The 25,190-nt window shown below is 42.8% G+C and overlaps 1 protein-coding gene across 7 annotated transcripts in view; it reads right to left on the bottom strand.

Moving 5' to 3' along the window:
• The window catches only part of KYAT1 (kynurenine aminotransferase 1), a 74,811-nt gene that overhangs the window by 29,404 nt on the left and 20,217 nt on the right, over window positions 1–25,190 (bottom strand). For 3 of the 7 annotated variants that reach the window (XM_077478647.1, XM_077478661.1, XM_077478654.1), the window contains exons 2-5: window positions 19,261–19,374; window positions 11,538–11,596; window positions 9,141–9,291; window positions 6,478–6,627 (exon numbers count right to left, since the gene is read on the bottom strand). In XM_077478647.1, the coding sequence (XP_077334773.1) occupies window positions 6,478–6,627; window positions 9,141–9,291; window positions 11,538–11,596; window positions 19,261–19,362 (462 nt within the window). In that variant the 5' untranslated portion in view covers window positions 19,363–19,374. Of the gene's footprint in view, window positions 1–6,477; window positions 6,628–9,140; window positions 9,292–11,537; window positions 11,597–11,687; window positions 11,856–19,260; window positions 19,375–25,190 lie in introns of those variants that run through there. The other 4 variants (XM_077478667.1, XM_077478674.1, XM_077478673.1 and 1 more) reach the window with 2 other exon arrangements.

The following is a 25,190-nucleotide window of genomic DNA, read 5'->3' as shown; positions in this document are numbered from 1 at the left end:
TTTCATTTTTCTGCATGTTTTGCCATATAGGCTTCTTCAGGAAAAGGCGTGGTGTAGTGACTACTAAACAGATAAAAAAATATACATAGAGAAAATTCTCTAAACTTCTTACCTTAGTAGTAATGGGGTGGCGAGATCATGGAAGCAGATTCAAGATGAAGGGAGTCTGTCCATGACGGTCATATGATCACCCACACATTACTACTGAGGTAGGAAGCCATGTTTGGTAAAACCTTTGCTAGATGGTTGGGTGTAGGCTTACCATTATTTTTTGTTGTATATTGTATCTAACAGCCATGATAATGATATGTATATATTTTTTATCTGTTTAGTAGTCACTATACCACACCTTTTCCTGAAGAAGCCTATATGGCGAAACATTTAGAAAAATTAAAGTGTGGAAACAGCGACATAAGTAGCGTTAGTCATCTACTCTCAATGGATGATGATACTTGGATGTATTAATTCTGATTTGTATGATTTAATAAATATAACCGTTTTAATTGATTTTTGATACATGCTTCTGTTCAACAAGCACCTACAAAGTGCAGCATCTCCTTTCTTCCGTTTTTGAATATCTTTTGGGGCCATATCTTGAATAATTCTGGGTTTGTCCACACAATTTGCCAGAATCACCATTTCATAATAAACATGCCCCATCTGGGATTTAAACGCAGGCGTTGAAAGAAAACATGGCACTGTGGGAGGAGATACACGAACTGGCATAGGGAAAAGTTGGGGATAGGGGGTGGCTGTATTACCCCAAAGCAAGAGGGGAGGTGAAGGAAAATGTCGGGGAGGTTTCACAGTGAAAATCCAGGGACAATGAGGAGCTGGGATGTCAGCATTTTCTAGGAGGTGAGGCTACTTAGATAATGCAGGCATTTGTAGACTTGCTAATGATGCTTAGCATTCTGTTGGAGGACCTTAACCACTACAGCCCGGACCAATAAACACCTTAAGGACCAGAGGTCTTTTTCCAATTTCGCACTGCGCTGCTTTAACTGGTAATTGCGCGGTCATGCAATATTGCACCCAAACGAAATTTGCGTCCTTTTCTTCCCACAAATAGAGCTCTCTTTTGATGGTATTTGATTGCCTCTGCGATTTTTATTTTTTGCGATATAAATGGAAAAAGAGCGAAAATTTTGAAAAAAAAAAAAAAAAAAAAAAAAAAAAAAAAAAAAAAAGATATTTTCTTCCTTTTTGTTATAAGAAAAATCGAATAAACTAAATTTTAGTCATACATTGAGGGCAAAATTTATTCAGCCACATGTCTTTAGTAAAAAAAGTCAATAAGCGTATATTTTTTGGTTTGCGCAAAAGTTATAGCGTCTACAAACTAGAGTACATTTTCTGGAATTTACACAGCTTTTAATTTATGACTGCCCATCTCATTTCTTGAGGTGCTAAAATGGCAGGGCAGTACAAACCCCCCCCCCCCAAATGACCCCATTTTGGAAAGAAGACACCCCAAGGAAATTGCTGATGGGTATGTTGAGCCCATTGAATATTTATTTTTTTGTCCTAAGGGATTGAATGACAAAAAAAAAAAAAAAAAAAAAAAATTTACAAAACGTTGTCACTAAATAATATATTGCTCACACATGCCATGGTTATATGTGGAATTGCACCCCAAAATATATTCCGCTACTTCTCCCGAGTATGGAGATACCACATGTGTGGGACTTTTTGGGAGTCTAATTGCGCACGGCACCCCGAAAACCAATCACCACCTTCAGGATTTCTAAGGGTGCAAATTTTTGATTTCACTCCTCACTACCTATCACAGTTTCGAAGGCCATAAAATGCCAAAATAGCACAAAACCCCCCAAAATGACCCCATTTTGGAAAGTAGACACCCCAAGCTATTTACTGAGAGGCATGTTGAGTCCATGGAATATTTTATATTTTGCCACAAGGGAATATTACAAACTTTTTTTTTTGCACAAAGTTGTCACTAAATGATATATTGCTCACACATGCTATGGGCATAAGTCAAATTACACCCCAAAATAAATTCTGCTGCTTCTCCCGAGTACGGGGATACCACATGTGGGGGACTTTTTGGGAGCCTAGCCACGTACGGGACCCCAAAAACCAAGCACTGCCTTCCGGATTTAAATATAAAATGCTACCAAAAAACTGTTAGCGATCGCAGGGATCAGGCCTGACTCTGCGATCGCTGCAGTTATGCGTTTAGTGTTTTGTAAGTGACAGTGAACGATCGATACTGCACTTGGGTGGGCTGGGCAGAGGGGCAAAACGCAGGTGCTAGCAGGTATCTGGGCTGATCCCGCTAACAATGCGTTTTTTTTGGAACCCTGAACTGCTGGGGACGCTAGTATAGATCTGATCAGATCAGATATTGATCTGTTCAGATTCTATACCACTACAGGAGGTTTATGCTTTGCGTGTGGGTGTTAGCAGTACTGGCACTAACCTAGCGCTGCCTGGGGCGACGCAGACCCCGACCCTAAAACCTAATTGATCTCACCCGCCGGGTGATCAGGGGGTTAAACCTTTATTGGGTAATAAATGGTGGGTGCCCCGATGCAATGAAAAGCAAACTAACCAGAGTCACCCGTAACACTTATACGGTGATCAGTGGTGAAAGGGTTAACTAGGGACAATCAGGGGGTTCAAATTTTTATTAGGTAGTATATGGGGGTCCCTGGCACTATATAAAAACCTGACGGGGAACCTAAATAACTAACTGGCTAACCAGTGTCACCAGTGACACTTATACTGTGATGGCTGGTGAAAGGGTTAACTAGGGGCAATCAGGGGGTTAAAACCATTATTGGGTAGTATATGGGGGTACCTAACGCTATAAAAACCTGGCGGTGAACCTAAAAATATAACTAGCTACTTAACGACACTAGTGACACTAATGCAGCGATCAGAAAAACGATTGCTTAGTGACACTGGCAAAAGGGGGTGAAAGGGTTAACTAGGGGCAATCAGGGGGTTAAAATCATTATTGGGTAGTATATCGGGGTACCTAGCGCTATAAAAACCTGGCGGTGAACCTAAAAAAAAAAACTAGCTACCTAGCGACACTAATGCAGCGATCAGAAAAATGATCGCTTAGTGACAGTGGCAAAAGGGGGTGAAAGGGTTAACTAGGGGCAATCAGGGGGTTAAAACCATTATTGGGTAGTATATCGGGGTACCTAGCGATATAAAAACCTGGCGGTGAACCTAAAAAAATAACTAGCTACCTAGCGACAGTAGCGACACTGATGCAGCGATCAGAAAAATGATCGCTTAGTGACACTGGCAAAAGGGGGTGAAAGGGTTAACTCTAGGGGCAATCAGGGGGTTAAATCTTTATTGGGGGGTGATAGGGACCTTACACTAACTGCCCTGACAGTTTTAACTGTTACAACTGACACTGAATGCATTGATCAGTAAAGAAATGATCAATGCAATCAGTGACACTGACACTGTGACTGGGGGGGGTTTGTGTACCTATGTGTCAGTGTAGTGTTTTGGTGCACTTACTTTTAGTCTTCTCCTCGTAGTCCGGTCAAAAAGACCGCCCCGAGGAGAATGACATCACTTCCTCCTTCCTGTGTAAACAATACACAGTGGGAGGAAGCTCGTCATTGGCCAGGAGCGATCCAGAGGGGGTGGCCAGAAACCAACGGCCATCCCCTCATCACGGATCGCTCCTGGAGGGAAATGGACCGCCGTATCCAGCGAGAGGGGGGTCCGATCGGACCCCCCACCCGCTGGAAGGCAGGCACGTACATCTACGTGCTTGTGCCTGCCGGTGCCATTGCGATGACGTATAATGGCAATACGGCGGCCCTTAAGTGGTTAAAGAGTATATTTTAGGCTGCGGTGGCCCTGAGGAGTAGATTCTCCACTGCCTTGTGATCATTTTCATTTTCACAGAGGGAGAAAATAAAAAAAAAATTATAGTAAAACCTTGGATTGCAAGCATAATTAGTTTCGGAAACATGTTGTAATCCAAAGCCCTTGTATATCAAAAGCGAATTTCCCCATAAGCAGTAATGGAAACTCAGAGGATTCATTCCACAATCATTTATTCATAGGTCTTCAGTTTATAGTCCCTATAAAAAGATTTTAATAATGTGAGTAAAGTTGTGTAACCATAAAAATGTCCATCCGCAAGGAGATTAGAAGCAAAAGCTACAGAGTAAAAAGAGGAGAGGCGTCCAAGTGTAAAAAAAAAAAGGGTTAAATTTAATGAAGGTACAACATTCAGCAACTGGCATGGTTTATGATTAAGAGAGGCACATCTAAAGTACGCAGGCAATTGGGGTAAAGCTGTCCACATAGACCATCCTCCACCACCAGCTCCCACCACTGTCAGTCTGCAATCATGACCGGGAAGACTACCCTGCAGTAGAGGGATCTGAAAGCGAGGCTTGATGTAGACAGCTTTACTCCATACTTAGACGTGCCTGTTTTAATCATCAACTATGCGAGTTGCTAAATGTTGTACCTTCATAAAATGTAACCATATTGCTACACTTAGAGATGCCCCTCTTTTTTATACTCAGTTGTGACATGACGCTACTTGTATATCAAGACATCGCTTGTTTATCAAGTCAAAATTTCTTTAAAAAAAATAAATAAAAAATAAATAAAAGCAGCTTGTCTTGCAAAATGAAGTTACTCTCAAACCAAGGTTTTACTGCAATAGGAAATCCCCTCAATAAGCCATTGTACACACTTTTGGAGATTCCGACAACCAAATCCGTCAGATTTTGTCCGAAACTGTTGCATACACATGGTCGGACTAAGTTGTCGGAAAATCCGACGCGATTACGTTATTTCGTTACGACGGGACTACGTTCACGCTAGTAGCCAATAGCTTTGGTGTAGGAATTTGATCTGAGCACTTTGATTGGAATTCTCTACACATGATCGGAGTATGTCCGATCGGAGCATTTTGTCGCAAAATTTTAGCAGCAAGTTGGAAAACTTGGTTCGTCGGATACGCCGACGGAAACAGTCCGATGTAGACCACAGACAGTCGGAATATCCGACAAAACGGTCCGATCGGACACATTCCGTCGAAATCTCCGACCGTGTGTACAAGCGCTTAGAGAGACAGGCAGATTAGACATTTTACCCTTCCCTACAACACAAAGAAACCCCCCCCCCCCCCACCCCCCACACACACACACACACACACACACACACACACACACACACATTTTGGCTATAGGTCCACTTTAATGTCAAAATCCATGATTTACAGCATATGTATACTCATACAAATAACTTATAATACGAAAGTAAAAATTTAACACAATTATGCTGAAATCATCCGTAGACTTGGGATTTGCAGAAGAGAAGGAGAAATTATAGTAAATGTAAAAGCTGGCATTGTAAAAAAAAAAAAAAAAAAAAAAAAAAAAAAAAAAAAAGGCATAAAATGCATAATTTCCTAAGCAGTAAAAATTACTTGTAGGGCAGGCACGTGACACTTCTTCCATGTTCCACATTAAACCACTTAAAAGACCAGGCCTTTTTCTGACACTTGTTGCTTAGAAGTTAAAATCAGTATTTTTTGCTAGAAAATTACTTTAGAACCTCCAAACAATATAGATTTAGTACAGACCCTAGAGAATAAAAATGGTGAGCGTTGCAATAAAAAAAAAAAAAAGAAAAAAGAAAAAGTAAACAGTAAAGTTAGCTCAATTTTTTTGTATATTGTGAAAGATGATGTTATGCAGATAACCAACATGCCATGCTGTGAAACTGCGCACACTCATGGAATGGCGACAAACTACGGTACTTAAAAATCTCCATAGGCAACGCTTTAAAAATGTAGTAATTTTTTAGTTTAGTCATTTTAGTTACAGAGGAGGTCTTGCTTATACCTCACATGTATAATTTGAACATGGTTTACATTTGCAGGTACGACTTACGTATGCGTTTACTTTAGCGTGCGAGCACAGAGGGATGGGCGCTTTAAAAAAAAAAAAAAAAAAAAAACACATTTTGATGACATTCCTTGTGACAGTAATAGTCGTGTCAGGTTTTTTTTGGAGGGATCTGGGGCAATCTCCCAACTCAGAGATAAGCCACTTGTAAATAGTGTAATGTGTGGAGTTTCTCCATATGATTTCTTCCCATGTCTTACACACTTGTAGAGGTGTATGTATTGCATTAGGAAGGACTTGAAGAGCACATGCCCACTCTACCAGTCAGCACATCTCCGTTACCTCTCTCTCCTAGAAACAGAATGGAGTCCCACCGGGCACTTAGCACTGACCACATATGCGCTCAACTTAACTCTTGCCTCTCCATACCTAGTGATCAGGCCATAGGTCTCTGTATCCTGGTGACCAACCAAGAGACTGCTAGTGAGGGAGCCATAATACCGGACCCCCTCACTACCAGAGTCTAGCAAGGTTCTTCTTTCTTACCTGTATTCAATACATTTACATACCACTGATATAGTGCTGTAATAAGGGACAGTTAGATGGTTACCTCATCACCTTCATCTACCAGAGCTTGGAAAGCAGAAAAAAGAGCCCCATAGGCGCCCACTGTCACCAAGACATTGGTGAGAGGGTCTAGTTCTCTTCCAAGAAGTCGGCCAAACAACTTGGCAAGAACCTTCACCAATGGAGGATGCCCCTGTAAAAAAACAAACAACAGAGTGTTAAAAGAAACAAGCTGCCTAAATTTCAGACGTTTGTAAAAAGTCTGCTCACTCCAGGCCTCTAAATTAGTAAGGTATGCAGAGCAAAAAAAAGGAGTAGGTCTCTTGTGTCCTGGATCAGGTATATTAGTATTTTACATAAACATTTATTAATGTAGCATGCAAGTCAGTCCAGGATTTTAGGGCTTGAGGTTAGTGTAAAACAAACCTGAAGAGAGAAATATAGAAGCTGCCATTGAGGACCTCCTCCTAAAAATGCTAGCTGGCATGTTAATCCAATAGCGCCAAGATTAGGTCCCTAACCCAGATCAATTATGTGGATCAGGAAACCAAAAAGTATACCTGCTTATCTGTACATTTGTTCTGGTCCTGAGACTCAGACTCCTTGCAGCGCACCACAAGGCAAGGTAACGCACGCTGTCCGTGTTAGAAAAATTTACTTTTTTTTTTAGAGTTTATACCGATGCTCCAAGGCAAAGCTTGATGTTGCAGGTCTACAAAAAAGTTTTGTACCATAACCATACCTAGATTGCTAGTTCATGGGCACATGACCACATTATAGCTTCCTCTAGCTGCATTGGGTGCCGGATGAAGGTCACTTCCAGTGACGTCACTCACTGCTCCAGAGGTCAACTCTACAACAGCCAGAAGTTGTAGGGCAGGTTGACAACATTCACCTGTTGCAGTATAAGGCAGTGGGTGAGCGCCAGTGATTTGAATTTAACAAAGTATTTTTGTTTAATACAGACACAAAAAAATAAAACCAATTAGGGTTAGATGGTATATTTGCAGCAGCAGTAATATCACCCACTGATGACCAACATCAGATTTCTACAAGAGATATGGGATTTTAAAAAGGTAACATTTTGAGCCCTACAGGTCCAGTACCTACGATGGCTATTGCCCAATCTGGATGATTTCAGACAGATCATACAGTGATCACTAAGTAGCAGTGAAAACCACTGACTGAGCTTTCCAGAATGGACGTTTCCAACCAGGACATGGATTCAACACAGGGAGCGTTTGCTCTTTTCTCGTTACAGAGGAAGGAGGATCTCTTGGTGTCCACGTCATAAAACACATATCTCCATTTTAAAAGGCCATCCCCAGGAAAGCGTTTTAATATAGAGCTATAGAGCTATAATTTTTTGGATCTCATGTGAAGGGGACCCATCAGGTCCAGCTGTCCATTTTTCAGCAAGACTCAAATCGGACTCTACATTCTCCTCTATGGGGTGCCGGATGTAAACAAACTTACACTTGGCTACCTCCTGGTTTGATCTGTTCCCCTTTGGCTGAATCAGAGGGCAGCCGGGTGTAAACAGTCAGTTTGGCAATTTTTACAAAGTTACACAGTCCAGCATAGACCAATGCAAGAATGCATGCACCATACCTGTGGGATCCCCATGGAAGCTGGACATCATTGTAGGAGGCACTGCTACACCAGTGGCTTCCCTGCTACGTCACGGACACAGAAGGTTCCTCTTGGGTGAGCAGGCAGCATCCACAGGACACTTTGCATTTTCTCAATTAATGCAAAGAGTTCTCTGACTGGATGGGGTGGAAATGTGGGGTGGGGACATCACAATGTCAACCTGGTCCAGTCAGAAAAACGAGAGATTAGAGAGACTTCACTCGATTGGTGTCAGCAGGACTTCATTTTTCAGTGTCCGCCCCCCCTACATTCTCTATCTAGATAGCTGGGGCGGGATGGGGTGGTACAGACAGTCCGAGTCTCAGCCTCTTCTCAGCTCAGCGGGCAAAAGCCCCCCTCCCCGCGGCGGAATGAACGGCCAGGCAGCGCGGCCACGGCGGGGCCTCCTGGGTGGTAGATGTAATTAAGTTAACACCGCCCAAATAATGGGAACCGAGTTAGCATGAGGGGGGAAGAGTAATCAGTTAGATTACTAGTTACCCTCTAAAGTAACTGCGTTACATAAATCTGTTTATTTTAACTCAGTTACTTACATCACTGGAAAAACTTTATACTCATTGAGAAAAAGTTTTCTAAATGGTGCATGTACCGAGCGGCAAACTCCTGTGTCTACAGGGCAGCCATTTGGCATGGGACTAGGGTCAATCACTGTAGTAGTGGTGTCTAGTAGAGCGATTTCCATATGGATGGGCAAGTTATGGCACATAGCAACTTACATTGAGCCAAGCTACTAAACCATGGAAACGGCCCAAAGGAAGAACAGCCTTTGGTATTACTGAGCTTCTTCTGAGAATGTTTCCTGCCTTTCCATGTTGACTTATTTTATTTGATACTGTAGAGTAACCGAACAATTAATGTACGTAGAATAGAACTTGTGGCCTTCCCCTTACTTTTCTGATATTTCCAGGTGAGTATCTCAAAAACAATCAGACCAGTATAACAACCACTAGCATTTTCAGAATTCCACAGTACCAAGTTCCATATTTCTCATAATAGACAGACCTAGCAGGAAGGGTGGTGTGTTTAATGAAGGCAATGAAACAGCAGGCTTACAAAGACTCTGGTGTACTGGTTCAGCAAGGTGTGCTCCTCAGTGATGGCTTTTGCAAAGGCTTCTCTTATAAAACTTGGAGGACTGAAATCTGGAAAGCCTTGTCCTAGGTTCACAGTTTTATACTGAGCAGCAAGACTGACAAACTCCACCCTGCGAGAAAAATGATGAGTCAAATCAATAATTCACCTGGATTGATCTATCAACAGTGCAAACAATAGGAAGCTGGGTGCTCCTGAACCAGGCTGTGTGTGGCCATAGACACAACTCTAAAACTAGAGTGTGCAAAATATTGTGTACTTGTACAGCTCTGCAAAGAAACCAATCAGCTTCCAGGTTTAATTCTCAAAGCTTATAAAAGGGATTGTAAAGTGAATTTTTTTTTTTTTTTTTTTTTTTATATAAACATGTTATACTTACCTCCACTGTTCAGCTCGTTTTGCACAGAGTGGCCCCGAACCTGCTCTTCTGGGGTCCCTCTGCGGCTGTCTCGGCTTCCTCCCGCAGGTGCTTCTCATGTTCATGCGAGCTCCCTCGCATGGTGAGAAGCATCTGCGGGCGCGCTCCCGTGATACAGCCGGCGGCTATAGCCGCTCGTAGTATCACACGCCCCCTGCCCCCCGGCGCTCCGCGTCAGTGGATGTGATTGACAGCAGCACGAGCCAATGGCTGCACTGCTTTCCATCCATCCACTCCAGCCAATCAGTGGCTAGGCTGAACGGTGGAAAGGACGTTGGGGGACAAGCGCAGGACTTTCGAGGGGTGAGGCAAGTAAAAAACGGGAGGGGCTGGGGGCGCAGGCACTGTGAGATGTTTTTTCACCCTAGTCCATAGAATGCATTAAGGTGAAAAAACATTTACAACCCCTTTAAGATCCCTTTTACAATGGGACAGCGGGTCGGATGGTGGGTCTAGTTTTAGCAGCGCTTTACCGCTGTTTTAGAGGTGCTTTTTGGCTGCTAACAAGGTGCTTTTAAACCTCCGCTAGTGGCCGAAGGATTAAAAGCACCCATGTTGCAGCGCTTCTGGAGCGCTGCCCATTCATTTCAATGGGCAGGGGCTGTGTATGAGAGCTGTATATACTGCTCCTACGCCGCCTGAAAGATGCTGCTTGCAGGACTTTTCCTGTCCCACAAGCACGCCATCCCAGTGTGAAAGCACTTGGGCATTCACACTGGGGGGGGGGGGGGGGGGGGGAGGTATGAAAGGCGCTTTGCAGGTGCTATTTTTAACGCTACAATGCCTGAAAAGTGCCTCTGCGTGAAAGGGTTCCAAATCGCAACTCCACTTTTGTTAAAAAAAATAAATAAAAATCCCCTCTAGGTTATCTATGTACTTTTTCAAGTTCTGACGAACTTTGCTGCAGATTCCTACCTTTTGTTATTCATAAGAAATCACTGTTTGTTCCTTTGTGCTCCTGTGCTCTTAGTGAGTCTAATGGGGGTGGTTTCATAATTATCCACTAGCTGTGGCAGCTTCAGGCCACCAATGAGGAAAATTGCTGGGTCTGCATCCCTTTAGATGCAGACCCAGCAATTTTATGTATTTAATTCTAGTTGCAGGGATGCCAAAAATCTGCCTTGGATCTTCGTGTAGACTTCTGGGAAAAATCAGTGAGCCAATCATACAAGCAGGAAATTATGATTCGGGGTGGCGGGGGGGGGGGGGGGCGGTCTGTATACATTCTGTGTACTAAACCCCTCCAGGTAACCATATTGCATTTTCCAGAAAATGACAGATTGGAGCGGCTGCAGATTGAAAAGGAAAGCCAATTTTTTTTTTTTTTTTTTTATATATTTATAGGAGACAGGGTATTACAGCTTGATATACAGTAAAAGAATGAGGAAAAAATGAAGATGAACAGAGAGGATAAACATTTGCTGTAGGTAATGCCAATACGTAATACTTAGTCGTTCCTTTTGTTTTTCACTTGTAGTGGGAACAAGAACATGAATAGTCAACAGTCATAAATTAACTTGGTACTGATTAGGTTATTGAGAGAGTATTTACCAGGTGACGGGTCATCACGGTAGGTCAACTCGATTGCTGGGCTGAGTAATCCCATTCCGCAGTCTAGGAAAGCTAATTTTTAACAACATTCAATAATATGACTTGTGTCGCAATTGTATAGGCTAGATTATTTTCTTTCCCCATGAAAGTGAAGTTACCCTTTAAATTAAATTAGTAACAAGCTGAAGTTTGAAACTGATTGGCTACCATGCACAGTTGTACCAGATTTTGAGTGCTACAGTTTTAGTAAATCTCCCCTATGGTGTACAGTATATATTTTTTACATGCAGATTTTTAGCCACATGTACTAAAAATGTGCACCCCATCTTTGCCTTTCAGAACCAAATTCTGATTGGCCCCCTGATATACAAAAACGCAAATTCACTCACCAAATGTTTTCATCCACTCCCTCCAGCCTCCGGGCTTGAATCCGCTTTGCCATCCTGTCCTGTACATGGGCAGTAAAAGCATAGAGTGGTGAGTAAGAGCTCACAATTCCCCTTACCCCTAAGCTGGAGAATAATAATGGGCCCCCCCACCTTCTCTGTGCAGAACTAGGAAACAAAAGCACACATTGGACTTTGTTCCTAATTAGCGTTAAAAAGTTTAGTGTGTGCATTCTGGTAGCAAAGAGGAGGTCTCCTATGGCCGAAGTAGACAGTGTTGTCATGCATGTTCCCTTGAATGGGTGTCATCGACACAAAACACAAGTACAGTATTTTGAAACAACAACCTAATGTGACGGACTGGATCGTCTAATCCAAAAGGACAAAGATCTGAGTAACAGGGTTAATTAATAACAAAACAGTCTATGAATGGTTAGAAAACATCTCAGTGACAAGAAGCATGAAAAACTAAAACATAACTCTAAGAGGACTAATTCTACAAAGCAGTGCAAATATTAGCAAGTCCCTTAGCTATGTACTTTTTAAATCTACAATGGTACTTTAATACACCAAGTAAAGAGCATGGCAACCATCCAGATAAAGTTCTCATAATTAAAGAACAATTCCTTGTTTTAAAAAAAATAAAAATAAAATAAAAATAAATAAAAAAAAGTAGCCCACACTCATCCCCAGGACCCCAAAAGATGCAAACTTAACCCAATGTGTTGGCCTTGGCCTGCTATAATCTTCACATCTCATGGTCGAAATCTTACATTCCACTGGCCATGGCTATATACTAGATACTTATATACTTCTATGAGGCTGCCAAGATTTCAGCAGTGGGGTATGGAGATTGGGAATGCCCCGGCTGCTTATGATTGCAGTACAAGTGACAATTTCCTAGCAGGCTTTAAATGGTTTTCCTTAAAAGTAAAACATTTATCACCAGTAATATAGAATAAAAAAGTTGATAGAAACTTTCGTTCAACTGAGCCCTTCCATCATGGGTAATTTTGCTTGCCTACTGCTCCTCAAGCAGAAGATGGTTATAGTAAACCATTCACAGCAAAGTAGCAGGTTGAACTACATGCATTTACATGAGATGACCCTTGCCAAAACTGGCCTAGCTGCAAAATACAGGAGGAAACACTTTACCTTTGCTCTGCCCATGCCACCATTTAGTAGAAATCCTCCCAGAGAAACCAATTACACTGTGGACCTCAGAAGATTTCTACTGAATGAAGTAGTGTTCTGGCACCTCAGGCGGTGGAAAAGGAGAAGTAATCTTTCTCCTATTTGGCCCATTTTGGAAAAGGTCACAACTGGATATGTGCTCTTAGGCTACAGTCACACTACAGAGTTTTGAATAACGGACAAATTTGCCATCGCCAAGGTGTGAATCACAAAACGCAGGACTCGTTTGAAGGACACCTCAAATCACGGTGCAGGTCTGCCACGATTGTCGTGTGATAAATCGTGATGCAAATGCAGCAAACCACATCGCGGGATGCATGTCGCCCAAAAGTAGTTTCTGAACTATTTTTGGGTGAGATGCAGGTTGCTGCGATTGCAGCACAATTTCGTGAAAGTTACAATGGAAAAATCAGGAGACCATTGATCAAGCTCCTGCAAGAGCAATATATTCTTTTGAATCAGTATTATCAATAACTGAAATGCATATTGGCTTTACATTATTACCACTATCATAAGCTGTCCTTTTCATTCAAGCATATGTAGCACCCTGATGTTTAGGCAGGGTGGCTACCAAGTGATCGTTGCCTTGGCTAATTGATAGGAGGTCAACTGATTTCACCCCAATTGTGGAATTCTCTCTTCTGTCACTAGATGTCTGGGTATCTGGTGGCATTAGATAAGACAAGGGCATTGCAAGGACAGATTAGAATCAATGGGGTGTCTCAGCCAATGGGCAGTGATTTTCTTGGGTCCCTCAGCCTGCTGGGAGAGCCTATTTGGGTGGAGTCAGGTGATTGTGGTTCAGTGCCACCTGGACGGCTGTCTGGATGGACGTGTGGTGTAATGCCCTGGGCCTGTCTCAAGGAACACTTTGCTGCTAGGCTGTCTGAGGGCCTATCCAGGAGCAAGAGAGCAGTGTAGGGTTGGGAATGCAGCTTGCAGTCCAACCAGAAGTAACGGTTTTACCAGTCATGGTCAGAGGTAGAGGGGAAGCTGTCGCCACTAAGAACTGTCCACCTCACCACTGGACACCATTGTGAGTAAGCCGAGGCCAGTACCAGAGCAGACTTATCGCCAGCCGGGGACAGTGAAGAAGTGGGAAGTCTTCAGCAAGTGCCAAGTCAGGAGAATAGCAGAGGTGACGCTTGTGCAGTGCCAAGCCAGGGACCTAACGTGTAAGCAGTGAAGCAGGGGTTGGGTGGGGGGGGGGGGGTGACGCTTGAGAAAGATACCGAGTGCTAAATTGGAAGAGCTCAGGGGATCTGGTGGTTCAACAATAGGAGATTGTAGAAGTGAAAAAGTTCATTGCAACCTTTGTTAGGAACTTTTACAAGACTGTTGCCATAGGAGACAGCCTTCCTACTTATGCAGATGTGGTGTCTGGCTAGATATCTTTCCCTGCATGGCCGTCTACCTATATACTGTAAGTCTGAGTCTGCCAATTAGCATTGCATCTACTTAAGGGTGTCCTGGCCCCAACCCTCTCTCCCACAGTTCTGTTTAAGAGACAATAAAATCTCAGACAATTAGAGCTTGTGCGTATAATATATATAATTTTTTGTAATATTACACACATACATATACACACGGTATCTCACAAAAGTAAGTACACTCCTCTTTTTTGTAAATATATTATACCTTTACATGTGACACTTTGAGAAATGAGAAGAAATTACACTTTGCTACAATGTAAAGTAGTGAGTGTAAAAACACACACAGCCAATAATGTCTGAACTGCTGGCAACAAAAGAGTACACCCCTAAGTGAAAATGTCCAATTAGCCATTTTCCCTCCCCGATGTCATGTGACTCGTTAGCGTTACAAGGTCTCAGGTGTGAATGGGGAGCAGTCGTGTTAAATTTGGTGTTATCGCTCTCTCATACTGGTCACTGGAAGTTCAACATGGCACCTCGTGGCAAAAATATCTGAGGATCTGGAAAAGAAAAAGAAGAAAAAAAAAAAAAATAAAAGAATTGTTGCTCTACATAAAGATGCCCTAGGCCATCAGAAGATTGCCAAGAGCCTGAAACTGAGCTGAGGCACTGTGGCCAAGACCATACAGCGGTTTAACAGGATAGGTTCCTCACAATGGTTGACCAAAGAAATTGAGTGCACGTACTCAGTGTCATATCCAGAGGTTGTCTTTAGGAAATAGACTTATGAGTGCTGCCAGCATTGCTGCAGAGGTTGAAGGGGTGGGGGGGGGGTCAGCCTGTCAGTGCTCAGACCATACGTCGCACATTGCATTTGGTCGGCATGGCTGTCGTTCCAGAAGAAAGCCTCTTCTAAAGATGATGCACAAGAAAGCCTGCAAACAATTTGCTGAAGACAAGCAGACTAAGGACATGGATTACTGGAACCATGTCATGTGGTCTGATGAGAACAAGATTAACTTATTTGGTTCAGATGGTGTCAAGCGTGTGTGGCAACCAGGTGAGGAGTACAAAGACAAGCGTGCCTTGCCTACAGTCAAGCATGGTGGTGGGAGTGTGATGGTCTGGGGCTGCATGAGTGCTGCCAGCAATGGAGAGCTACAGTTCATTGAGGGAACCATGAAGGCCAACATGTAATGTGATATACTAAAGAAGCGCATGATCCTCTCCCTTCGGAGACTGGGCCGCAGGGCAGTATTCCAACATAACGACCCCAAACACCTCCAAGACGACCACTGCCTTGTTAAAGAAGCCGAGGGTAAAGGTGAAGGGCTGGCCAAGCATGTCTCCAGACCTAAACCCTATTGAGCATCTGTGGGGCATCCTCAAATGGAAGGTGGAGGAGCGCAAGGTCTCTAACATCCACCAGCTCTGATGTCATGGAAGAGGACTCCAGTGGCAACCTATGAAGCTCTGGTGAACTCCATTCCCAAGAGGGTTAAGGCAGTGCTGGAAAACAATGGTGGCCACAGAAAATAGACACTTTGGGCCCAATTTGGACATTTTTACTTAGGGGTGTACTCACTTTTTTGCCAGTGGTTTAGACATTATTGGCTGTGTGTCGAGTTATTTTGGTGAGGAGATGAGCAGCTAATTTACACTTATACAAGCTGTACACGCACTACTTTACATTGTAGCAAAGTGTCATTTCTTCAGTGTTGTCACATGAAAAGCTATAATAGAATATTTACAAAAATGTGAGCGGTGTACTCTGAGATACATATAGATAAGAGATACATGCAATATCTAATTGTATTGCCTTAGAGAAGTGGGGGCTTGTGAGTGCAAGAGGAAAATTATGGCAAGTCGTTCCAGAATCGCTATTGAGCCCTTAAAGTGGTTGTAAACCCTTACAAATAACTTTGACCTACAGGTATGCCTAGATTAAGGCTTACCTGTAGGTCCAAGAAATATCTCCTAAACCTACACAGTTTTTAGGAGATATTTACTAAAAGACATCGGCACGCAGGCGCACTATGCCGTTAGTGGCGGCTCCCGTGCGCATGAGCGACGTCATCGCTGCTCCAGCGCTCTGAGTGGCCGAAGCAGTGATACCCAGAAGAAGATGGATGCTCTGGACTACAGGAGACAGCAGTGACATCGCTGGCTCCTGCGTCAGGTAAGCGACACATAATGGGCTACTATGTGATGCATAGTAGTCCATTATGCTTTACCTTTACAGGGAGACAAAGGAAGTAAACCCATCAGGGTTTACTTCCTCTTTAAAGCAACAAGTGGTTGGATCTTGAATGATTGGTTGAAAATTCTCCAAAGAAGAGGCCTGTCATTAAAGAAACTAGCAAAACATTTGGGTTCCACAGAGCAAGTTGGTTTACATGAGGGGGCACTGGGGGTTGTTACCAGCAAAGCCTTTGCCAGTGTCCAATCACCTTAAAGTAGCAGCATATAACCCAGTCCATGACTACTGGTTCTGCACTGTACAATGAAAATAAGCACTTGCTCCCCATCTTCCGCTGCTTCGCTTTCTACCCTGTCCCCTATTCCCGCTAGGCTGCGATAACCCCAAACAGTTTGCTTGGTGGACAGGTCATGGTTTTGTAGATGTGCACTCTTTGCTCATCCCGACTAAAATTATCCCTTTTGCAGCCCTTCGGTCATCCCATGATATTCCTCTCAGGGAATTTTATACTTATCTTCAACTTAAGCACTTCCTTCACCAATTGATTGGACCCCAGTCTGCTCCCTACACACTGTCCCCTTTCGAGAGCCTTTGTAGATCCCGGCCCCATCCTTCAGAAATGATTTCTCTGATTTATACGGCTACGAAACCGCCACTCCGGCCCTATCATCTCCAATGGGAGGCTGAATTGGGTAAACAGCTTGACCCGGAAGACTGGCAAGCTGTGACAAAAGCGCTCTCTACATGCTCCAGAAACGTCCTCTTCCTGAAGAATGCATACAAGGTGTTCTATAGGTGGTATTGCACCCCAGCGAGGCTGGCAACATTTATCCCATCTCACTCCCCCCTAGGCTTTCGCGGATGCTCGCAGGAGGGCACCATGGCTCACATCTGGTGGGCCTGCCCCAGGGCGACCAGACTATATGCACTAATTCGTACGCCCTTTCATACGGATATCAGGAGGGACCCTTTTGGGGCCCTCCTGTGGAAACCAATTGCAGAGCTTTGCGTCCGGAGTGTCAGCTAGCTGCACATATTTACTGCAACCAAACTAACCATAGCACGGGCCTGGAAGACTCCGGTCCTTAGCTACGAGGCAGTCAAGAACTGTGTGAATGATATCATGGTAAACAAAAAATTGACTGCGATAGCAGACACCCATGCTAAATTCCTTCGGGTCTGGCAGCCTTGTGTAGCTTATACCCGCCCATCTAGATTTGATCCTGTACTCTCTTTGAACATTGGATGTCCACCCCCCCCCCCCACTCCAGGGACCTTCCCACTCCCCCCTCCCCATTTCTTCTCTCCTTTCTTTTCTATACTTCCATTACCATCTCTTTCTCTTACTTGCTGATCTTTCTTCTAAATCTGTCCCACAGCGCACTCAGGCTGCCCAGTGGTAATTTTTGACCAGTAGCAGGTCTTTCAGTCCCCTTTTGAAAGCAGCCCAGATTCATCTGATCGTGGTGTTAGAGTTTTGTTTGACTTTCCATGTGCTATGTGGTTATCCGACATAGGTGCACCAGCGAACACATGAACTCTCTCCGCCCCTACAACCCCTTAGTTATGCTCTATGGAGTGCCGCTGTGTGTTACAGCCCGCCTTGGATACTCCTTGATGATCATTATGGGTCGGACGATAGCCCAACTTTGTTATGTCTATATGTAACTCTTCACAGGTTATTGATATGTTTTTTGACAGATCTTTGTCATGCTTGTATTGTCTCACTGATGTGAATTTTTTCAATAATAAAAAAAAAACTTTTTTAAAAGAAAATAAAGCACTTGCCCAACAGCATTTTTAAAAATGTAAAAGTTAATATCCAATTGTAGAAGCAAGGGGAGAATGGAAGGGTGGGTGGGGGTGAGGGTTAGAAAATGATGTCAAGTCATTATAGAATAATGTGAAGGTTCATTTTAAATAGAGCTGAAAGAGGATTTAAAGGCTTTAGGAATGCTACACAACGCTTGTTGAATACATTTACAAGCCAAAGCCTGTGCGAAATAGGTCATTTAATGACAAAAAAAAAAAAAAAAAAAAAGGACTATTCTGCACACAAATCAGAACATGGACATCCAGGATTCTATCTAATGATGGCCATACACACTTTGATTTAATTAACACATCAATGAGCAATTCAGTGCAATGTACATACATAATTTCACTTTAAGATGATTCAGGCATGATTTCGATCAAACCAAGTTGATTGGCCAAGCAGAAAATTATTGATCGTGTTAGTTCATTCGGCAGCCCCGATATGCTTAGTTTATGAATTTGATCATAATTTCTTCGTTATATCAGATCTCCAAACTTTCTAAACAAAGGGCCAGTTTACTGTCCTTCAGACTTTAGGTGGTGCAAAAAAGCGGTCAGTGGGAGAGAAGATACCCTGAATTCAGTGTGAATAAACAATGCCACAGGCTTTGAGGTTTATTGGGAGTATAGAAATTACATATTGCCATGGTCAGTAGAAAGAAGAGTGCCCCATCATTGATAGCATGCTTGAGTAATAGTGGCCCATCACTGACATGTTGGAGGAATAGTGCTCCATCGTTGTGGTCTGGAATTATGCTCCACTGTTGGTGTCAGTGGGAAGAATAGTGCCCCAGGGCTGGAAAAAGGCTAGCAAAGGGCTGCATTTGGCCCGTGGGCCACAGTTTGGAGACCATTGAGTTATATGATTGGATAGTGAAAGCAGAGATGTGATCAATAGCCAATTGTATTCTCCAACCATCCATCAAAACCCACTTCCCCATGTGTGTCAGATCAATCGAATATGCTGTCAACTAAAGATCCATTATTCCCATTGGGAAAAAATCAAACGAAAAATAAATTGATCACCTTTCGAAGTGTGTATTGCCACCATTAGACACACGTTTTAGCAGCCAGTTCACAGGGGAAACATAATAGAAAATAAGATTATATACTAAAAAACAACAATGAAGTCTTAGCTACTTACATGAATGCAGCTGGCAGTAGCGCTGGTGTCAGACAATTGTCTGTGTGCAATCACCATGTATTCAGCCCCTCCGCTCCTCATCCTGGCCATCAATGGCAGCATTATGATGAAAAGCTGATGATACACAATTGTGTATATTCTGCTGTGAAAGGCTGCATGACCTTTTATTAAAACTGTAGACTTTTAAAATGCATCAACTATCAAGACATCAGCGTAAAATGTATCTATACATTTTTTTACGTTTTAGATAAAATAGGGAATCCCTGTCAGCTTTTACTGCCATCTGAAACTACGTTAACGAATATGCAGCAGGAAATACAAGGCTGACAGCATTCCCCTAATACTTAACACTGAACTCCGTTATTAGCAAATATTATCTGAATCCAAGAGTCAAGTGTACTCTTCCCTAAATCTCGGCGTGCTTTGTGTATTTTTTTGTAGCTCTGGGCAATTATCTAGAGTGAAACTCCTTGCAGGAGCTTCCTGTAATAAAGACCAGTTACTGGTGCTCTCTCCCCTTGTGCAGTGGGACTGGTCTTTTCTCAGCCCGCCCCCCCCCCCCCCCCAAGGGATGCCACTGCCACCTTTACTAGGTAATACCTGGGTTTGAAAAGGCATTTAGGGCACACCAAGTGGATTTCTAACCTTTGTGGTTATAAAGGAACATATTTAAATTTTGGCTATAGAAACCTTATAAAAATTGACCTTATTTATTCAGCAGGCAGTATATTAAATATAAAAGAGAAGAGAAAATCTGCGCTACAGTGAAAAAACAAACAACATTTTTTTTTTTTTGTCATGCAGCAATTCAAAATATATACCAAAAAATGCTATATAAAAAGGACTTGAAAAAAAAGAAATGGAACTGCGCAATCCTTAATATTTAAATTAAGGTGTGAATAAACAATGAAGTGCATGTGTGCTCAATGTTGTGCAGAGTATTAACATAAACCCCAACATAGAAAATGCATTAGCGACATATACCCATGCAGTACAAGTAAGACCACATATAAAATAACACCAATTGTTATAAATAAGCACTAATAAATCAATACTGAAATCTCAATGGTACTAGTGCTTCAAAGAAATATGTGCAAAAAATGCTAAATGAAAATCAAAAATAAATAAAAAATAAAAAAAACTCGTTAAAAAGTCCAGGTAAGTGAGTTCAAAACAAACAAATGTCCACAGTGACTTGTCCAAAAATCCAAAACAGGTGTAGTCGTGAAGCAAAATTTAAAGTGCACCACCACCGTGTAGATAACAAATGGCTCCTTACCAGATGCCCCAGTAAGGAGTGCGTATCTTAAAGGTCAAGACAAGGTATGCATCAGACTCAGATCTTCGAAGGATAAGAGACCACTGGTGCCGGACTCAAACGAATTTCAACCAAGAAGCAGATGTTCACCATAAGGAGGAAACAAACAATCCAAAATAGTGTAACACCGTTTATTAAAAAAACAACATAAAAAGGAGTACACTTACAGAAGTAAATGGACACAGAGCATATCGTCAATGGAAAAGCGTCGGCCGATCGCAAACTCCAAACGATATCCTTATTCAGTTGCAACTTCTAATGAGGCAGAAAGCGTGTCACGCCACCCAATGCGTTTCGTGAAAAGATCACGTCGTCCCCTGTTTTGGATTTTTGGACAAGTCACTGTGGACATTTGTTTGTTTTGAACTCACTTACCTGGACTTTTTAACGAGTTTTTTTTATTTTTTATTTATTTTTTATTTTCATTTAGCATTTTTTGCACATATTTCTTTGAAGCACTAGTACCATTGAGATTTCAGTATTGATTTATTAGTGCTTATTTATAACAATTGGTGTTATTTTATATGTGGTCTTACTTGTACTGCATGGGTATATGTCGCTAATGCATTTTCTATGTTGGGGTTTATGTTAATACTCTGCACAACATTGAGAACACATGCACTTCATTGTTTATTCACACCTTAATTTAAATATTAAGGATTGCGCAGTTCCATTTCTTTTTTTCAAGTATATTAAATACTCGTTCTCTTGTAGATTCCTGCATGCAGGGCCAGGACAAGGGTTGGGCAAAAGGGGAAGCTGCCCTGGGCACTGTGGTATCATGCAAGATGGGGGAGGGGCACAGCATTCTAGGAGGGGAAATTAAGGGGGGTGCTAGGAAATGAGATGGGGGGGGGGGGAAGATTTGTGTTTGGGGTGTTTGTGCTAGAAGAGGCGCTATAGTGGAGGGGATTTGGGCTACTAGGGATGATTGGGGTATTTGTGCGAGGAGGGGGAAATTTATGTTTATGAGGGAGGAATTTTTTCTAACACATAATCTTGGAGGAGGAGGGGGGGGGGGGGATTTAGGGCGTTTGTGTTAGGAGAGGTGATATGGAGGAGGGGTATTTGTGTTAGTAGGAGAAATTTGGAAAGGGGGGGGGGGGAGGATTTAATGTTTAGAGGGCAAGCATGCAGATTAGTGTTCAGCCTTAGTTGGGGGGGAGAGAGTTTTGCTAACGCATAATGTTCATACATCTTGGGCGGAGGGGGGGGAACAGTTTGGCATGTTCGCCCTTACACGCTGTTGCCATCCAACATTCCCCTGGTCAGATAGCATGCGTATTGCAGTTCCCCCAGCTACATTACTAAGACATAGCACGTCCCCTGCTGGAAGCTGTGGTACCTATCTGACACACCTTGAAGTGTTGGATAGCAGATCCTCCTCTTCTCTGGTCCCCCATCAGTGCTCCTGGCCTCCCTCCTTGCCAAGTGCCCACATAGCAAGCCTCTTGCTTTGGGTGCACTTGTGTGTACTCGCTCCTGAGCTGGCTCTGTATGTCCATAAGGCACACAGCACAACTTGGCCCCTCCCCCTTCTTACTGGCCGATTCACTGCAGCAGGAGCCAATGGCTGCTGCACACAGAACACACCACACACAAAGACCCCCCAAAACAAATAAAAAGTCAGCAGCTACGAATACTGTAGCTGCCGAATTTTTACATTAGGGTGCTTTCCTGTCCAAGAATCCAGCGATGACCTCATCCCAGCCAGTTTTCCCATCTCGACTAAAACTGGCAGTGAAACTTTGCAGCTTCACAGGCGGTTTCCTACTGCGCATGCAAAGGGGCCCAGAGTGCCCTCTTGGGTAGATGTGGTAGAGTTTAAATGCCTAGCGGATTCTTCTCTTTGATGAGATCAGTAAGTGTGCCAATCCGAGGCTCCTACGCTCCCTACTGGATTTTCTTTTCCCCTTTATCTGGAACATGCAAAAGGTGGGCAGGAACACCCAAAACATCCTAGAATAGAGTTGGGAATCATGCAAGCCAGATCTCATCCAGCGAACCACCAAGACAAAAAAAGGGGGGGGGGGCAGTTTTAGGCTCCCCCTATAGATGAAATATCACTATGGGTGGACCGGCCCTTTAATTTATAATCATGTCTATGAATGAGCTCTGACACTGGATGGAAACCTCTTTATAAGCCTGTCCACCCCTGTGCAGTGAAATGTGCATGTGCATCTCATTGCACAGGGGTGGACAGGCTTATAATGTACAAATTCTGCAATTCTGACTAAACTCCCATGCATGCGCAGGAGCAATGTCATCTTGGCCCAGCCAGTTAAAGCAACATGTGACCAGTAACCAGAAGCCACCTGTCTCGAAAATGTCAGCAGCCAAAAACGACTGTTTTATTTCAGGGCCCTCCCTATTGATGTGTCACGCCAGGGGATTGATCTGATTCAGAGGGACATCAATAAATTTGTCTGGCAAAGCAAAAAACCCCGCCTGGGTAGGAAAATTGTATATAGACTGCAGGCTATGGGCGGGCTGGGATTACCGAATCTTTGGTTATATTATCTCTCTGCCAGGCTAGTCCAATTGGCACAATGGAACACCCTCCCGAATAACATCCCTTGGCTCCGCTTTGAGCGGACTTGCATAGTTCCAGATTTCCTACCCGGTTTACTATGGACTATTTACTAAGGACATATCCCCCTAAACCCAATGGTGCGACAGTCTCTGCACTTATGGACAATATATAAAAGGAAATTCTCACTACTCCAATCTAGTCCCAGGCTGGCAACCTTTGTCAGGGACCCTACATTCACTTGGCATTCCCCTCCCCAAATGCTTTTGCTCTTTGAATCTCCAAAGATGTTATTACCCTGGACTCACTATTGAAGGACGAAGGAATCTGCTTTTTCTACCCTAGAGTCCACACACTCCCGCCCTAGAACAGAATTCTCCAAATCAGACACTTTCAGCTCTCAATACTCCCTGAGTGGAGCAAATACAACCACCACATCCGAGGATTTATGTGGATCCTCATCCATACCTCCCAACATTTTGGAGATGGGAATGAGAGACACCTACGTATGCAGGCATAGCCCTCTGCCACACCTCTTTAAAATGAGAATTAACCAAACAAAAAAAAAAAAACAAAAAAAAAAAAAAAGTCAATTAAATCCACAAGTGCTTTACCTCTACTATTCCTTTATATTGGCTCTTAAAATGTACAAAATTCAGATGAAAGTTTTAGCACTGGAAAACACTTTTTGAAAGATGAAAAGTGCATTTTATGTACAACTATGTAGATCAGACCAAAATGAGGGACAAATGAGGAGGAATCAGGGACAGAAGTACTATCTGAACAGTCTGGGCCTTCCAGAGAAATCCGCAGATATGCTCAGCTGGGAAGCAGAGACTGGACTTGTGTCTTCTCCAGAAAGCTGGATATACAGGATCTCTAACATACACAAATGCACTAAATCCATAGTGGTAAAGGAAACAGTAGTTAAACTGCACACAAGATGGTACTACAACCCCTCAAAATTACACACATTTTTTCTCACTGTCTCCAAACACTGCTTTAGAGGTTGCTTTGAGAGGAGGACACATGTACACATCTTTTGGAGTTGAAAGGCACTTAAGCAGGTATTTCGTTGACACCAACTCATTAGATGTGCCTCTTTTTTTGCAGAAATACCTAGGGCTTCCCCCCGAACAAAAACTGGCCCAGACCCCATTTACTGCGGTCCACTGGACTATCGCCTTGTTCTGGCTTTCTCCTGGTGTCCCCTGGGATCAGGTCCTTAAGGGTATGGCGGCTATACAGCTCATGGAAAAAGTATATCACACTATAATGGATACCATGCCCATCTATGATAGGAAATAGAAGTACTGGTCAAAATAAAAAGAAAAAAAAAAAAAAAAAAAAAAAAAAAAAAAAATGTATGTGGCTTAACTGCGTGTGTTTATTGCCCACAAAAAAGCTGCACACGCATCTGTAAGTTGCATTATGAAGTATTTTTAAAACTGTAGCTTCTTTTTTCTATCTACTGATTCTTTAACCATAGACATAAGCTGTTAGACCCAAGGAAAGAGGCAATTTATAAAAAAAAAATTTATTATAACTGGAGTTGTTGCATATAAAGTTACCATCTAAATTCATCTTTTATTCTCTGTGTATATCAAATAGAGAGGGGAATTAGCCAAGACTGGAGCAGCCGTACATGGTAGCCAGTTGGCTTCTAGTTTATTTTCAACATATCATTTAACAAGCTAAAGATAGATGCCAATTGGCTGCCATGCACAACTGCTGTAAAATTGTCTTTGCTTAACTTTTAGTAAATCCCCCCAGAATTTGTCTGCCCATAGCAGGAACAACCCATGGTTTTCTACATTTCCAAAAAAAAAAAAAAAAAAAAAAAAAAAAAAAAAAAAACACCCCCAACACAACCCCACCATACTCTATACTAGGGTTTCTCAACCGGGGTTCCATGGAACCCTGCTGTTCCTCAAGGAGGTTGCTAAGGGTTCCTTGAGCAATTTCTGCCTCTCAGATAAGTTCCCACTTATACCATTGATCTTTTAAGCTTTCTGTAAGGAGGCAATTCTACCCAATGACCATCACTCTAATGTACCATGAGTTGTAGATAATTTTATCAGA

This window comes from Lithobates pipiens, unplaced genomic scaffold (assembly GCF_037356315.1).
Source record: "Lithobates pipiens isolate NorthernLeopardFrog02 unplaced genomic scaffold, aLitPip1_a1.2 Scaffold_1, whole genome shotgun sequence".
Lineage (NCBI taxonomy): Eukaryota > Metazoa > Chordata > Amphibia > Anura > Ranidae > Lithobates > Lithobates pipiens.
This window is presented reverse-complemented; position numbering and strand designations above follow the sequence as displayed.